Source organism: Psammomys obesus, unplaced genomic scaffold, assembly GCF_907164565.1.
Source record: "Psammomys obesus unplaced genomic scaffold, mPsaObe1.curated_primary_1811, whole genome shotgun sequence".
Lineage (NCBI taxonomy): Eukaryota > Metazoa > Chordata > Mammalia > Rodentia > Muridae > Psammomys > Psammomys obesus.
In genome coordinates, this window is record NW_026596046.1 from 35,492,985 (window position 1) to 35,508,463 (window position 15,479).

The window sequence follows — 15,479 nt, forward strand, 5'->3', positions numbered from 1 at the left end:
CGGCTTATCTAGAGCTTGCTGGGTAGACCAGGCTTGCTTTCAACTCAGAGGTTAACCAACCACTGACTCCCAAGTGTTAGGATCATAGGCATATGCCATCATGCCTGGCGCAAGCTGATTTGGAATTCGAGATCACCCAGCCTTGGCATTCCCGCATGCCAAGCATACAGTCCGCAACTGAACTACCTATTCAGTGCAGAAACAGATTTTTTAAATTAAGAATTTATTATTTTGTGTGTAGGGGTGTTGTTTTTTGTTTTTGCCTGCATGGAGGTCTGTGGCCATGTGCACGCACTGGCCCTGGAGGCCAGAAGAAGGCATCTGATCCCTTGGGGTTGGGAGTTAGATGGTTGTGAGCTGAGGATGCTGGGGATTGAACCCAGGTCCTCTGGAAGAGCAGTCAGTGCTCTTAACCACTGAACTGGATTTTAAGACCTGCCCTTTGTTGTGAGGGCGCCTCGAGTCCCGTGGGGACACCATGGTGTCCTTTCAAAGTGGTGCCATGTTGCTGGCATTTGCATTCTCTGCAGTCTAGTTTAATGGCACACCGCTTTGTACCAGAACCAGCCAGAGCTTGGCTCTAGTTCTGCTCCGTAGAAGCCTTAGGAACTCTTCTGCCCTGGCTCCTTGCCTGCAGCGTGTCTGCCTCAGACGTCCAAGCCTAAACCTAGACTGGCTTGACGTGGAAGCTCTTGATTGATACACTATTGATATGCATATGATTTGTAGGGATTCTAACATTCAAAATTCCTTCCTTCTTCTAATGAGAAGACTGAAGCCCAGACAGCTGCAGCGACCTGCCCATGACAACACAGCAAGTCAGCGCCAACCCCATCCCCCCAACGCCCTTCTTTACCTCCTCCCTTAGCCCAAATGAGTCAGTCAGAAAGCCCTCATCCTTGGGGAGACAGAGCCCTGAGGTGGCTGCCAGTAGGCCTTTATGCCCAAGGCCAGCGGGGGAGCCATCATTTGGTGTTTCTATTTATTGACTCTTTAAATTTCATCATCTGAGGAGAGTTAATACATGACTGTTTGGTAGCAAGAGAAATGTAATGTAAGACCTCAATGACCCACCCACCCCAAAGAAAAAAATCAAACAGAAGAGACAAACCCTATCTGAAACCAGACCTTTGGAGTTGTAGCTGAAGCAAGGGCTGAGGGTTAGGTGGCTCCCTGTAGCCTGGTGGTGAGGGAGAGACTACCAGAGGTAGAAGCCTTCCCAGCTGAAAAGGCTACGCCTCGCCCCTCAACTCTGGAGGGGGAGGGGTGTCCTTCCCGAAGGGGCCACCCCTGGCAGGGTGGGGTGTTTAGAGAGGGATTCAGTGGTCAGAGAAAGGGGACTCATAGGTCCACCCCCAAGGTGACCATTGTGCCAGTGCATAAGACATGGGGAGGCAGGAGCTGGGGCTTGAGCCAGCTGTGAGGAGTGAGGGCCCTTGTCTCTGACCTGAGAGCCCTGTCCCAGACCCACCAATGTTCCCACAGAAAGGAACCTCAGGTACCACCAACACTTTGGACATGCTAAATCCCGGGAAGCTCCTCAGTGAGAGAATCATGGTCCTCCAGTCATCTTGTCTGAGGGCACATGAGCAAAGTTTGCTTCTGGATTAGGATGGGCGGGCCCGTCAGGGAGGGCTGGAGTCTGTTAAAGGACAGTGTCTTAGTGCCCTGAATATGCGTGTGAGCGTGTTGAGTGCCTGTGTGTGTGTGTGTGTGTGTGTGTGTGTGTGTGTAATGGATGGGCATTGGTCCTTCCAGGAAAGCTCGGAACACCCGGGATTCCAGGGTGGCCTCTCAGGCAGGAACAGGCTCTTATCCTCCTGTCACTTCTCACATCATGTCCTGCCCCAGGTCACTGCATAAATAAGTGCTTTGGAAAGTATTCGTCTAAACAGTAACATAAATACTGTACACAGGAAAGGCTGCTGTCCCTCCACCTTCCCACTGCCCCAGAGAACCCTCCACATATTGCACGTGGGGTCCAGCCCAGTGGGGTCCAGGCCCTGCTGTGTCTTTGGTCGAAGCTTCAGGGACAGAGGTCCTGGCAGCCCCCACACCTTCACCCTGGTCCCAAACGGGAGCACTAGGGCAGTCAGTGGGTAAGGGAGGCCTCGGCCTAGCCGGCGGTCCCTGCGTGGACTCTCTGCTCAAGGTCTGCGAGTGGCCTGGGAGAGGCAGGCAGGCTGAGGGCAGCGACAGCTGAGTCCTGGGCCACAGGGGCAGGCTCACACCCTCCACAGGAGCAGGTGGTTCGTGCTGTCGTCCCGGCCCACCGTCTCACCACCGCCGCCGCCGAGCCGGAAGTCCTCATAGCCGTCACCACCGCTGATGACCAGCATTTTCGGCTTGGCTGAGGTGGGGCCTCGGTGCCGAGGGGAGTCCCGGTGATCCAGGGATGGCAGCTTCTCGGGGCCTGGGGAACAAAGGAGGCAACTTGTAGCTTCATGTCCTATCACGGCTTGACCATCTCATCCCAGAAGGTAAGACACACACACACACACACACACGTGCGCGCTCATGCTTGCTGTTAACCAAGAATTTCCATATGGGAAGAAAAAGGCAGTCACGATTCGATTCTTGTCTCCTCTGTGTGTGTAAACACGCACACACGTGCATTTATGCTCTTTCTGTTTGTGGTAAAGATACATATTCATGTGGATGTGTGTCAGTGTACATGCATGTGTGTGGAGGTCCTTGGGTGAACGCCTTTTTCTGGTTCTTTAGAAACAGGATCTCAAGTTGTGGCCCTGGCTAGCCTGGAGCTTCTTGCTCTGAAGATCAGGCTGACCTACTTTAAAAAACAAAAACAAAACAGGGTTTCTCTGTGTAGCCCTGGCTGTTCTGGAACTCCCTCTGTAGACCAGGCTGGCCTTGAATTCACAGAGATCCCTGTGCTAGGATCAAAGGTGTGTGGCCGCCTGGCTATCCCTTGTTTCTTAAAGGGATTTTTAAAGATTTAGTTTCCGTGTATGACACGTGCACCCTGCACGCAGGGCGTCTGCACAGGTGCTGGGGATGTGAGCGCAGGCTCGCCCTGCAAGCGCTTCACAGCCACCCCAACCTGTGCTAGCTAACCAGGAATGACGCTAATACCCAGCACTCCCGTCTATCCAGTACTGACATGTAAGGGCCTCTTTATCGTAATTACACAATAACGTTGTTTTGGTCCATGAAACTGAAAAATCCTATCACCTAGGGAAGCTGTGGTCACCTTACTGGCAACAAGTCACACTGCTCCGTGTGTGGGGTCCCGGCGTAAACAGCCCTGCTGTGCAGTCGGCCACGTGGATGTGTGACACATTCATTTATGTGCAGAGCGTGTGAATGCAGTATAGATGTTACTGATTTATTCATTTTCTTTCTCTCTTTTCTGGGCTTTTAAATTTTGTTTGGGGATTGATGCCAGAGCTATGAACATCTCGCGAGTTTTTCTTATAACAGGAATATGCTAAGATTTTTAGCTGTTCTGGAGTATTCAACTATACATTAAAGAAACTATACATTAAGAAAGAGTTTACTAGCTGGGGGGCGATGGTGCACGCCTTTAATCCCAGCACTTGGGAGGTAGAGGGAGGTGGGCCTCTGAATTTGAGGCCAGCTTGGTCTACAGAGCAAGGTTCCAGGACAGTTAGGGCTACACACACACACACACACACACACACACACACACACACACACCTTCACCTATGGGCTCGGCAGCCTATTTCTTGTGACAGGCCCCATTCCTAGCTCTCCGATTTTCCACCCTCTTGCAGCATCCCCCCGCAGAGCCCCCTGGACGGGAGCGGGACGTGCAGACCCACCTGTGTCTGGGGGCGGCGGTGGGGTTGAACAGAGAAGGTTGAAGCCGTCGGGCAGCTGGACTGCGGCCAGGAAGCGGACGTGGCCGGTGTGGCCCTGGCCCAGGCCGGCCGGGCTGAGAGGCGCCCGGGGGCAGCTGACGGTGCTCGGCGAGGTGGGCAGGGTGAGCACCACCCCAGCACTGGTGCCTACCCACAGCAGCTCCTCACAAACCAACAGCGCTGTGATCCTCAGGCAGGCCGCCTTGTGCTGCCGGATGATGGCGTCGGAGCCTGGGGAGAAGACAGCATCATCGGGCTTGGAGGCCGAGCCCGTCCAGGCCTCCCCCAGGATGGAGTGGTAGGTCGGTACCTGCCAGCATCCTGTGCACAGGAGGGGTGACATCTACCTCCGCCAGCTGCTCAAAGGTGTCTGGGTGGTAGAGACAAACATGGGCGCTACCTTTCAAGGTCACCCACACACCCAGGCTGGAGTCCGCCATGCAAGCCACGCTCCGGCTGGAGTCCTGCCCTATGTGGAAGGTGTGCTGTAGGGGAGAAGGACAGGAAGCCGGCGGGAGTAGGCAGAGCTGCTCCACCACGGCCCATCCCACATGTAGCTCCCACAAACCTCTCTAGATACCTGCCCGACTGACAGCTGAGGCAGGCTGGGTCCTCGGGATGATAAATTTCAAAGTTTGCCCACCTGATCCTCCCTAAGTGAAAAGGGTGGCCTTTCCCCATGCTTGACTAAAGCTCGTGTGGCTGTGAGACCAGTCAGCAGTCTCTCCCGGGTAGGCAGGAAAGCGTTAGCAGAGGGGAAAAAGTCACATCCTAAGAAGGCCTATGGCCGTATATCAGGCTAGTCATAGAGCGAGGGCCTGACTCCAGGCTTTAACCTTCATCTCAGTCAAGGAAACCTATGGGTTTCCAGAACCAGCCTAGGTTCTCCCAGGTTGGAAGCTTACAGTTCATATGTTAACAAAGCAGGACTAAAGATCAGAGGTCTACAGTAAGAAATGCTGACAACAGGAAGGACCCTCTGTCCCCGCAAGGACCCCAGTATTGCGCTGAGAGGGGCATGAGTGAGGAATTCAAACATATGTGGAAATTTGCTGTCTTTCTCATCAGCTAGAGTAGAAATGAGGGCCAGGGAAGGACAGAGAAGGCTCAGGGAAAGGTCCTAACCCTCAGCTGATCCTTCTCTGTTCCCCTGGTCTCATCTCCCTCTCCTGTGACCCCGCTCATCCCACATCAGTTCTGTCCCCACCCCTGCTACCTCCAGCTGCAGTGTTTCAGGGCTCAGGACAAGGACCCGGTTCTGGCAGCCACACCATAGCCGTCCACCCACAGACACCATCTTGGTGATGGGGCTCCCCTGAGCACCCAGGGTCATCGATTTGAAGTTCTGGGGGTCCCAGAAGCGCCCTGGAGAAGGAATGGGGTAAAAACAAAGGTTCAGTGCAGGCTCTAATTTAAATGCCAGCCTTCTCTGAAAAGAGAGAGATGTGGACGCTCCCATTTATAAGAGAAGATGTGGGGGCCTTGAAACTGCCCAACGCCTCAGACAGATGTAGGCCCGCCTGTGGGCCAGAAGTTCCCATTTGCCTAGAGGGCTCACTGGCCACCAAGGGTGAGAGAGGGGGGTTGTGGGGGGGCACATACCCGCTTCCCTCTGGTAGACTACAAGCTCTCCATTGGCCAGAGACACAAACACCTGGTCATTCAGATACCTGAGAAAGGAAATAATGAGGTGTGTCCAGGGGCTGAAGCAGCATTCCGGGCCAAGGGGATCACAGGCTCCCAGGAGATCACCTCCTTTTAGTTTCTACTCTCGCAGTTGGGAGAACCTGAGGCTGAGGAGCCCCAGCGACACACCCAAGCTAACCGTGTGGAAGGCGCGTGGCTGGCCTTGGTCCAGGCCTCGCTTCTGCATGGTCCCCAGAAGAGGGGCCAGCAGGGCAGGGGAGATGCACAGAGGGAGCCTATATGACGGCCAAGAAGATTCTGGGCGGGAAGGGCAACGGGGCTTACAGGATGCAAGTCACGGAGGCTGCGTGCTGGAGCTTCATGCTGTTCCTGCGGTCACGGATGCTGTCGGAGGACTGGTAGACGTGGACACTGCGGGTTAGGGAGCATCTGTCACAAGCCGTCAAACCCAGCAGCCCCACGAGTCATCGCTCACGTCTCTGCCTCCACCTCCCTTCCCCTCCACCGGGCGCCAACACAAGGTACTAGCTTCTCGTGGGTTTCAGGGTCCTCTGGCATCCCCAGCTGGCAGGACCCCTGAGACCAGAACCATGGTACGACATGGGTTCCAGAGCTGTGTCCCAGACCGTTCCCTGCCCCTACCAGCCATCCTCAGTGCCCAGCCACACGGAACTCTGGTAGGCCTCGGGGTCCACGCTCAACAGGTCCTCAAGGCTGCCCCTTGTGAAGGAGCCACGGCTGGAGCGGCGAAGGGCTCTTCCGTCCATGGGGCTGGAGCCACAGGGCCCACCTGGCCCAAAGGAGCCAGACAGTGACAGGAAGCCAGGCTCTTGCTCTTCCTCAGAACTGGTTGTCTCCGCAGTGGCCTCCTTGGAGCTTGGGGTCTCCTCATCTGCAGGGACAAAGATCTCTATCCCTATTCCCCTCTACCAGGCACAGATCTGACATCTTCCTAGGCCTCCCTGGTCCCTCTATCTGCTAAGGCCTTTCCCCTGCTCACTCTCAGCACACACCACAGGTTCCTTGTCCTCACCTGGCCATCTTGAGTCCAGCCACACCAGGATGGAGGGACTATCCGCTCCACCCGATGCCCACTAACGGTGCACTCCAAGGTCTCCAGGACCCCACCTATCTTTCCCTCTGCCCCTCCCACCCTGGTAGACGCTAACCTAGTGAACGGACTCCTGCCTTTGGCGTCTCCCCGCTCACTGCACTCTCATCCCCACCCACACCCACACTCACTGCCAAAGCTGGAGGAAATGGTAGACTGGCTGGCCTGGCTCTGCAGTGTCCCGGAGGGGCTGGGTGAAGATTCCTCATCAGAGTCACTGTCAAAGGGCACCAGCTCGGGCTGGGGGTCACCCTTGGCGGGGCCTGGATCCATGTCCAGGCCAGACCCTGAGATGGATATGTGCAGGCAAGGCTGAGGCCCTGGCTCCGCCAGTGTTGCTGCTTCCTCGTCGGCTGCGGCCTCGACATCCAGGTCAGGCCCAGCGGACTCCAGGGCGGTCCCCCGCGGGCTCCTCGAGGGCTCTGGCTGCTCTCTAGATACAAATGGGACAGGAGCAAGAGCTGCCACTAGGAGGCGCCCGAGACAGCACCCACCCCGCCCCCGCCCATGGACTACGCATCTACAGTCCCCGCCCACTTCCCGGCCCCGCCCACCAACCCCCCTGTCAAACTCAGTGAGTACCGAGACGAGGGCTGGCATCCTAGGCTCTCCACCAGGGCCTTACCTAGGGCATCGAGGCTGCAGGCCTGGCACGGCTCCGATGCAGAGAATCCGGGCGGAGCAAACGGCGATACAGGCCTCCACATCTGGTTCGGCCCTCAGGCTCAGCAGGCACACCTGACCCACGTAGCCATCACTATTGCACACCCACACCTCCGGCGCCGGCTCTGGGCAGCCGCTGAGGGTGGGGGCGGCGCACGAGAACTGCGGGAAACCCCGGTGGACCGGGGAAGGCGAATGTTAGAATGGTGCCAGTGCCTCGCTCTACCGCGGACCCCAGCAGAACGGAGAGAGCGCTGGCGGGCCTGCCGTGCATCGCCACGCCACGCTGCGTGTCACGTGCACTAGGGCCACCCAAGCCTGTACGCACACATACATGTACCCTGCCTGAACAGGGCCGTGAGTGTATGCGTCTAGTTAAAACGTGGTGCTGGTACTGTCGGTTAGGTATGAAGACTCACACAGCTGTGTGAGATGGGCTTCAGATCCACAATCTTTGTTCATCCGCACACACCTGCACACACACGACATTCGGGCAGTGTGCGCACATGCACAGACCCAGACACAGGGAGAACCGCAATGCTGACGATACATGGGCGGGATGGCGCAGAGAACAAAACTTCACGCACACGTGGCTTTCGACGGATGCACCCTCACGGCCCACACGCACACACACCTGCATGCCGCTTCGGGTTTTCATGATAGGGATGGCCTTCAGGAACTCGGGGTCTAGACAGCTTTTACTGGATGCTGCAGCAGAGGAGACAGGGCAAAGGAAGACACACCCTGCTTAGCACCCACCTTACCCTGGCTCTGCTCCCACCCTTCCATCTCCGCCCGTCTGTCAGAGTCCCCCTAGGGAGGGCCTGATGTCAACTCTGCCAGGGGTTATACCCTGCTTGCACTTGGCCTCGGTTTCCCTTCTGTACAGGAGGGAAAAGAGTCCTGGGTCTCTATGTTAGAGACTCAACAACTTTCCAGGACTCAAGTCCATACTGAGGAAGAGGAAGGTCTTGGTTGTTCAGGCCTATGCTGGGGTCCCTGTCCTAAACGGACTCTGTCTGGGAGCCCCTGGCCTGCCAGGGAGGGGCTGGGAGCCAGAGCTAACGCAGGTCTAATCCGCCCTTCCTATCAGCAGCTGGAGTAAAGGAGACCGCAGTTCAGGAGTTCTGGCTGTGAGAGAAGACACCAGCATGAACTGGCTCACCCAGCTTCCTTTTGGCCTCATCGAAGGCCTGCTCAAAGCCCAGGCGCGCATCGGGGTGGGGAAACTCGAAGATGAAGGAGTCGGTGCCCTCCGGCCGGGTGGCACACAGCTCCAGCTTGGTGGGTGGGAAGGCAAGAGAGTAGCACAGCGCCTGCTTTTCTGACAGGTCCCGGTGCATGGCGGCAGAGAGATCCCTCAGTGCGTCGTCCAGACTCTGAGGGAAAAGAGCCCAGGCCTCAGGCCAAGGTCTCACCGCACCTGGGAATATGAGGACCTGCTTCTCTCCTCAGACAGTGGAAGGATGGATACCTCCACCCGCCACAGACAGGGATGAGCCTCGCCCTGCCTCAGATGTCTCCTCCCTCAGACTTGGGACCTGTCACTTCCCTTAAGTGGGAGCAAGACTGTAATTTTCCTCTTCAGATAAGTGACAGGACCAACTGCTCCCTCAAGCAAACGCCAAGACTGTCTCTCCCTCAGACAAGGTCAGGGCAAGTCCCAGCCCGACTCTGCCTTAGTTCGGAGCACAGACCTGGTGGGGGAAGCCGAGGCTCTCAGAAAGCTTGTTCATTTGACCCAGGGTGGCCAGGTCCTCATCCAGGCGGCTGATGGCCTTCTGGATGTTCTCCCGATTGGTAGTTTGTGACGCCCCTGGCAAAGGCAGAGGAAAAGCCGTGGACACATAAGACAAGGTCAGGCTTGGACAGACACTCTTCCCTTACTGCACAGCCTGCAGCTGGACACGGGACAGGCCTGGCAGACGGACAGCTTCCAGACCCAAGCTCAGAAACAAGGTTAACAGGCAGCTTCCAGAAAAGACCCAGGCCCGGGAGCAGGGGCTGGGCCCGGTTTAGAGCCACGAGGCCAGGAACTCCCAACTCTGGAGAGCGTGCTAGGAGAGTGAAGACGGCTCAGGAGGTTATATGAGCGACAGCAGACGTGGGGGGATGCAGCATGGTGTGGCCTCATGGGGGACTTGCCAAATAGACATGTCCTCCTTGGCAGTCCAGTTTGCTGACTGAGGGACCTGCCTCCCTGGAAAGGAGGGCACGCTGAGCTGGTTCCCGATTGCCTGGTCTCCTCCCACAGCTGACCATTCCGAGTCATTAGCCTGACAGGCCACCTCACTGCCTGGGGGGTATGAGCTCTTTCACCGAGTAGCCCCCAAGGGACCTTCACTGCTAGGCTGTATTGAAATCAAGGGACAGGAAGCCTTTTTTCTCTTCAGTCTTCCTAAGTGACAGGTTTGCTGTCCCCTCTGCTGCTGTTTATCCAGTGTATTGGTGTCATAGGTCACAGAACGGTGAGACCAGGAGGTCATGACTGCACTCCAGGAAGAAGGGGTTCTGAGACTGGCAAGTGTTGTCTGGAAGGGTCCTGTGGGCAGGGAGCCCACGGAGACATGGGCAGCCTGCGGGGGAGGGACACGGAGCTGGCAGGAAGATGCAGCCACACTGAGACACAGGAGTACACAGAGGTGCTGCTCCAGACAGGGGCATGTGCAGAGCAGCGCTGTGGCCTCAACAAGCCAAGCCTTGGGATACTCGGCCATAGTTGAATGCTTGTGTCTCTACACAGATTATACCTGAAAATTCCTATCAAATGTTGGTATAGGAGGTGACAAGGTCATATAGGTGGTGTCCTCATGGGAGGGATTGAGTGGGATTCATGCCTTTAACCCCAGCAGAAGGCAGAGGCAGACAGATTTCTGTGCGTTCAAGGCCATCTATACGACAATCTACACAGTGTGGTCCAGGCTAGTCAGGGCTGTGTCTGAACAAAACAACCTGAGACAGCTTGTTTAACCCTTTGACCTGGTGATGACACACAGGAGGAGCAGACCCCTCAGCAGACACCAGTCTGGCCTGTGTCTTTCCCTGGAATGCCCCAGGACTGGGAGCAATACATGCCTGTGTACACACTACCAGGTCTTTTTTGGTTTGGTTGTTATTGTTACACGGACCCAGATCAAAACAGTCTCCTATTGCTTCAAAACAGCACTCCTACCCCAAAGCCACGCTTTCTTCCATCACAATCCTGCTTTATTCCTGGCCACACAGTAGAATGGACCAGGAGCAGGCCCTTCTGTCAACTGGTCTGTTCGCCAGAGAGCAGAGATGAGGTGGACTCCGTCCTCACTAGGGGACCCTGTGGGACAGCGTGGTTCATCTGAGGCCACCTCTCAGGTAGTCTTAGAGATAGTCTGGAGTGATAAGCCAGCAGAGGATCTGAAGGGTGGCGAGAGAACAGGGCCACCTCACAGCAGGAGGAGATGAAAGATGTCCTCAGGGTGTCCAGTTCCTGACAGGGTCAGCCCCAAGCCACCAGGATCTTCTTAATCAACCTTCATTTGGGCTCTCCTCCTGGGTGTGTCACTGCTAATCGGGAATGGTACCACAGCAGCCAACAGCAGACATCAAAATGACAGCTAGCACGACAGCTGACTATAGTTACAGTTGACTGCACTGCAGCCCCTCATGGATCTTGCCAGGGCACTAAGAGGATGATCTGCATGGATGCCTGCATCTGGCTGCATGGAAGCTTCCCCGGTGCCTCAAAACCAGCCCCTCATATGGGATGGAAAGTGAGGCACAAAAGCAGAAAAACTGATGGACACACCGAGAGACTTCTCAGAGGAAGACTCCAACAGCAGGACCTTACCTTTGATGATGTCTGTGTCTTCCAGTGGCAGCTTCCACAGCAGCTTGTACTTGCTGGCTGTATCGATGACGCTGGCGGCTGTGTACCTGTGGGTAGCCAATGGGGTGCTCTGGCTGGGGCAGGGAGTAGAGCCCACACCACATCGTCGGCTCTCCTGCCTGCACCACCCAGCCCCACCCTGGCCACTCACAGGCTCATGGAGCTGCGCCGGAGGGAGCCCGACTTCCGTTTCAGGGTGGTACAGACTATCAGGTCTGTGAACAGGAAGAGGGATCGGTCCTTCTTGCCTCCAATTGCCTTCTGTAGGGTCCAAAGTGGGATTCCGGCTGAGTGTGCAGAGTTCAGGGGTCTATCCATTACTACCCTAGTGCCCACAGAGGCAGGTCCCGGGGAGGGGGGAGGGCTCTACTCATTTACGTGGAGTCAGGACTCATACAGGGCCCCCGTTGTGGTGGGGTAAGAGCAGGGGCTTGAGGAAGCAGGCGCCAGACAAGTGAACTGAGGTGCGTGGAGGGCACGTGGGGAGAGCAGCCAGGTTTACTCCTTACCACTTCAGCAACCATCTCCTGCCTCAGGAACCGCCGCAGGGGAGCCTGGAGCTGTGGGGTGGAAGGAACAGCGGGTCTTAAAAACTAGCTATCAATCCATTAACCCTGCAGTGATGGGTTGGCCCCCTCTACGAGCGAGGTCAGCCAGAAGAGCATCCTGTCCTCTCCTGTGCTGCCAGGCCAGAGACACAAGGTCAGACGAGGAGGAGGAGGAGGACCCAGAAGGGTGGGGCACTGTGGTCACAGAAGCAAATACACCACAGCCCCCGACCTAGACACGGATGGCCGCAATCCAGGTGACGGGCGCAGAAACAGACAGGGGCGAGGCAGGGCGGGGCACGCACATCCTCCATGCCCTCGATGTGGGCCTCGATCTCCTGCAGCACACGCGCATGCCGCTCCGCCTCCTCGGCGCTCCGCACGCCCTTGTTGATGCGCTCGGCCACCTGCTTGATGTTCCGCTGGGCGTCCAGCAGGAGGGGGTGGTCTGGATGGTCTTCCGGTGTGTGCTTCAGCAGGTCCTGGGGTGGGAATGGGGATCTGCTTAGCTGCCTCAGGGACATGAAACAGACTGCTGCAGCAGGAGAGACCACACATAGGCATCGAGGGGACTTTCCTCCCCGCCTGGAGTCTGAGGACAGACATCCCCCACCCCTCCACGCCCCCACGCCCAACCACGCCTACCTTGACTAGAAGCTCATAGCGTGGGATTCTCTGCACAGGCTTGATCAGGAGGTCAGACAGCGCCTGCTTTTCCTTGTTCTCACGCATGCTTTGCTGAAACCCAAGGCAGAGTGGAGTTTCCGTGTGCGGAACCGTGTGCCAGGAAGACACAGGCCCCCAGCAAGCTCCTCCAGCTGAGCCCAAGGGCAGAGGTGACACATCTGCCAGCTCCACACGCTCTGGGCAAGAGCTCTGGGGATGCCCCAGAGCTAGCCCGAGGTGAGCTGGCCCATCCCGGGCCACATACCTCCAAGAACTTGAGAAAGGCTGGCCTCGCCTCCTTGGCTACGCGCACAGCATCCTTCGCATTGAGGAAGTTATCAATGTAGGCCGAGTAGATGTTCACCAAGACGTCTTTGGAGAACTGTGGGTGAGGAGCCGGGTCAGGCAGGCTCAAGTGCCCTCCCCTACGTCCCCACGTCCTAGCTTCCATCTATTTAACTTGAGATGGCCTGGTTTGACCTTCTCTGGCTTTGTCTAAGCGTGTACACCTTGCATGTATGAAGTGGACTGAATGAGCAGGTATGTGTGTGCATACATATGCACATAGTATGTCTCTGGGGTTTGTGTGTAAGCATGCACACATGTGCCTAGATGTGTGCTGAGCCCAGACCTTTTGTTTTGTTTGTTTGTTTGTTTTGTTTTTTAAACTTCTGCACAGTCTCCAACCCCATCAAATCAGCCAGGCAGGCCTCACACCCTCCTTGTGGTGGGCGTGAACTGACCCATCCTAGCTTCTGGGACTGCCTGCGAGGTTGTTCCTCCACCAGGAAGACCCCTCCCAACCCAATCAGCCCCCCCGGGCACTGGGCACCGGGCTGCAGCCTGCTCTCATGGAATGCACCCGCTGCCTGATAGGGGGCTCTCCCGGCACAGCGAAGCCTGGCTCAGGGCAGGGTACATGCTGGTGCCCGTCCTGCTGGTTGGCTGCTGGTAGGAGCTAGGTCAGGGGACCTGGACAGCTGGGTTCCTGTCTCAGCTGCACCAAGCACAGGCCAAGATTACAGCATCCCTCATTCTCTAAGGTGCCAGCTGTGTCTGTCTCTGGACAGGACAGGGCTGAGTCTTCTGCAGCCCTCAGCCAGCATCCGGGTCCAGACAGAGGTTGAGTTCAGTGACACCGAGGGTGGAGACAAGAGCCCTTAACCTCACCCAGTGCCATCAGTTTCCAAGCAGCAAAGGCAAACAGATCTCATAGGTTAAAGCCCCCCACCCCACTCTGCCTCACACCGGGCACATTTAAACATCACATCCCAAAGCAGACACGATTTTTCTGTTTGTTTGTTTAAGACAGGGTGTCACTATGTAACCCTGACTGGCTTTAAACTTGCTAGTGGACCTTTTTAATTTTTTTATTACTTAAAAAAATTTTTTTTTTGGCTCATAGAATTTTCTGGGAGGATTCTCTTCAGTTTTGCTTTTACAATTATGTAGCTCTAAGTAACAATTTATTTGAGTTTGGCTATGACTTATCAGTCATCATCAAGAATTCCTGGACACTGAAAATGTAACTTAAAAGTTTTTCAATATAATTAAACTTACATAAAGAAGTACCAATTTAAGAAGAAATAACATGTTATATTTGCAGTAGTTTAAGGAAATGATTTTTTTGGCTTTTTTTTGAGACAGGGTTTCTCTGTGTAGCGTTCACTGTTCTGGAACTCCCTCTGTAGCCCAGGCTGGCCTCAAACTCACAGAGATCTGCCTGCCCCTGCCCCCTGGAGTGCTGGCATTAAAGGCGTGCCACCACCACTCATCTTTGTTGTCGTTTTGTTTTTAACTTTGCCTTTGTGGTTCTTTTGGAGTTCTGAGGACCACTGAAGGACCTCAAAAGGCTCATGGGATGGTATGGCTCCTGAGATGATGACTGGGCGCCAGGGCCCCACTACGTCACTGTGTAGGATAACGCCAGCCTGTAAAAAGCACCGGAGGGCATTCAGCCAGAGAGCGGTGAGCGGTAGAGGCCGCATCCGTGTGAGGCCTTGAAGCAGAGCCAGCTACCAAGCCCGGGTCCCAGCCCCGGCCCACGGCTGCATCCGCGCAGCGGGTCACTCACCGACTGGACGAGCAGAGCCCCCACCTTCTGCTGGGCGTGCCACGTCTGCACGCAGTGCCGCACGTGCTCCAGGAACTGCTCATGGTGCTCCAGGAGCTCGGGGATCTGGCCGAAGACTTCGTCCACCAGAGAGGGGTCGCACAGCAAGGAGTTCTCTGGCTGCTTCAGCGGCTGCATATAGCCCTGCGGGACCACGGGGTCAGGGCACCTTCCCACAGAGGTGGCCCTCACCCGCCGGTCATCACCCTGGCCTGCAGCTCAGGGCTTGCCACTGAGACCAGGAGCTCAGCAGTGGGAGGAAGACTGTGTCCCCAAAACTGCGCTCAAAGGGGGAGAGGGGTGCAGGAAAGTACGATGGATGCCTAAAAGGGCTTGGAGGGAGGAAAGCGGGAAGATGGGAGGGTGGATGCTCTCCAGGAGACCTCATCAACACGATAAATACTTATTGGGTAATTACTACACACCAGGCACTGCTTCAAGAGCCAGAACACATCAACGAACAAGAAAGGCCCACTCGGAAGTAGACACTTGTGCTCTCAGTACTAAGGAGGCTGAGGCAGGGGGATCACCACAAGTTCAAGGCCAGCCTGGGCTACACAGTGAGCCCTTCTCTGGAAAAAAAAGTCAATAAGAAGACCTAACATAGCTTACATGTAGTGAAATAAAACACACAAATGAAAAGAGGCTAGAAAAAACAAACAACACCACATTTCACCCAATCTAAGGTTTGCCATTATTTTCAGTTACTTTTTAGGGCTTAAAAAAATCCCGACACCAATTAAGTTAGGACATGCTACCTATTATACGACCAGCCCCGGGTTGTTGAAAAGAGAAGGCCTTCCCTCTCAGGACCTACTCCACGAGAAACTCGGGGTCTAAGCTTAACTGGTGACAGGCGGGGCACTGGAAGCCATCTCTGAAGTCCCTGGAGGCCTGAACGGAATACTAGTTTAAAAGTTTTTGTATCTCCTGGGCAATCTGTGAGTAAAATTTCTGTTTTTCACGAGTCTGCCTTTAGTGGTACTTCCTAAGCATAAACAGCCCCTCCGTTGGCATTCTCATG

The 15,479-nt window shown here is 55.6% G+C and overlaps 1 protein-coding gene across 1 annotated transcript in view; it reads right to left on the bottom strand.

The window, feature by feature from the left end:
- Positions 1-236: 236 nt before the first annotated feature.
- Arhgef17 (Rho guanine nucleotide exchange factor 17) overlaps positions 237-15,479 on the bottom strand; it is a 54,469-nt gene continuing 39,226 nt past the window's right edge. The window contains exons 3-21 of the mRNA XM_055623238.1: positions 14,417-14,599; positions 12,608-12,724; positions 12,322-12,414; positions 11,982-12,158; positions 11,638-11,688; positions 11,280-11,389; positions 11,090-11,175; positions 8,961-9,079; positions 8,429-8,642; positions 7,898-7,971; positions 7,226-7,425; positions 6,732-7,033; positions 6,132-6,381; positions 5,814-5,900; positions 5,445-5,512; positions 5,059-5,207; positions 4,153-4,327; positions 3,804-4,073; positions 237-2,413 (exon numbers count right to left, since the gene is read on the bottom strand). Coding sequence (XP_055479213.1) covers positions 2,226-2,413; positions 3,804-4,073; positions 4,153-4,327; positions 5,059-5,207; positions 5,445-5,512; positions 5,814-5,900; positions 6,132-6,381; positions 6,732-7,033; positions 7,226-7,425; positions 7,898-7,971; positions 8,429-8,642; positions 8,961-9,079; positions 11,090-11,175; positions 11,280-11,389; positions 11,638-11,688; positions 11,982-12,158; positions 12,322-12,414; positions 12,608-12,724; positions 14,417-14,599 — 2,913 coding nt within the window. The 3' untranslated portion in view covers positions 237-2,225. The remainder of the gene's footprint in view (positions 2,414-3,803; positions 4,074-4,152; positions 4,328-5,058; positions 5,208-5,444; positions 5,513-5,813; positions 5,901-6,131; positions 6,382-6,731; positions 7,034-7,225; positions 7,426-7,897; positions 7,972-8,428; positions 8,643-8,960; positions 9,080-11,089; positions 11,176-11,279; positions 11,390-11,637; positions 11,689-11,981; positions 12,159-12,321; positions 12,415-12,607; positions 12,725-14,416; positions 14,600-15,479) is intronic.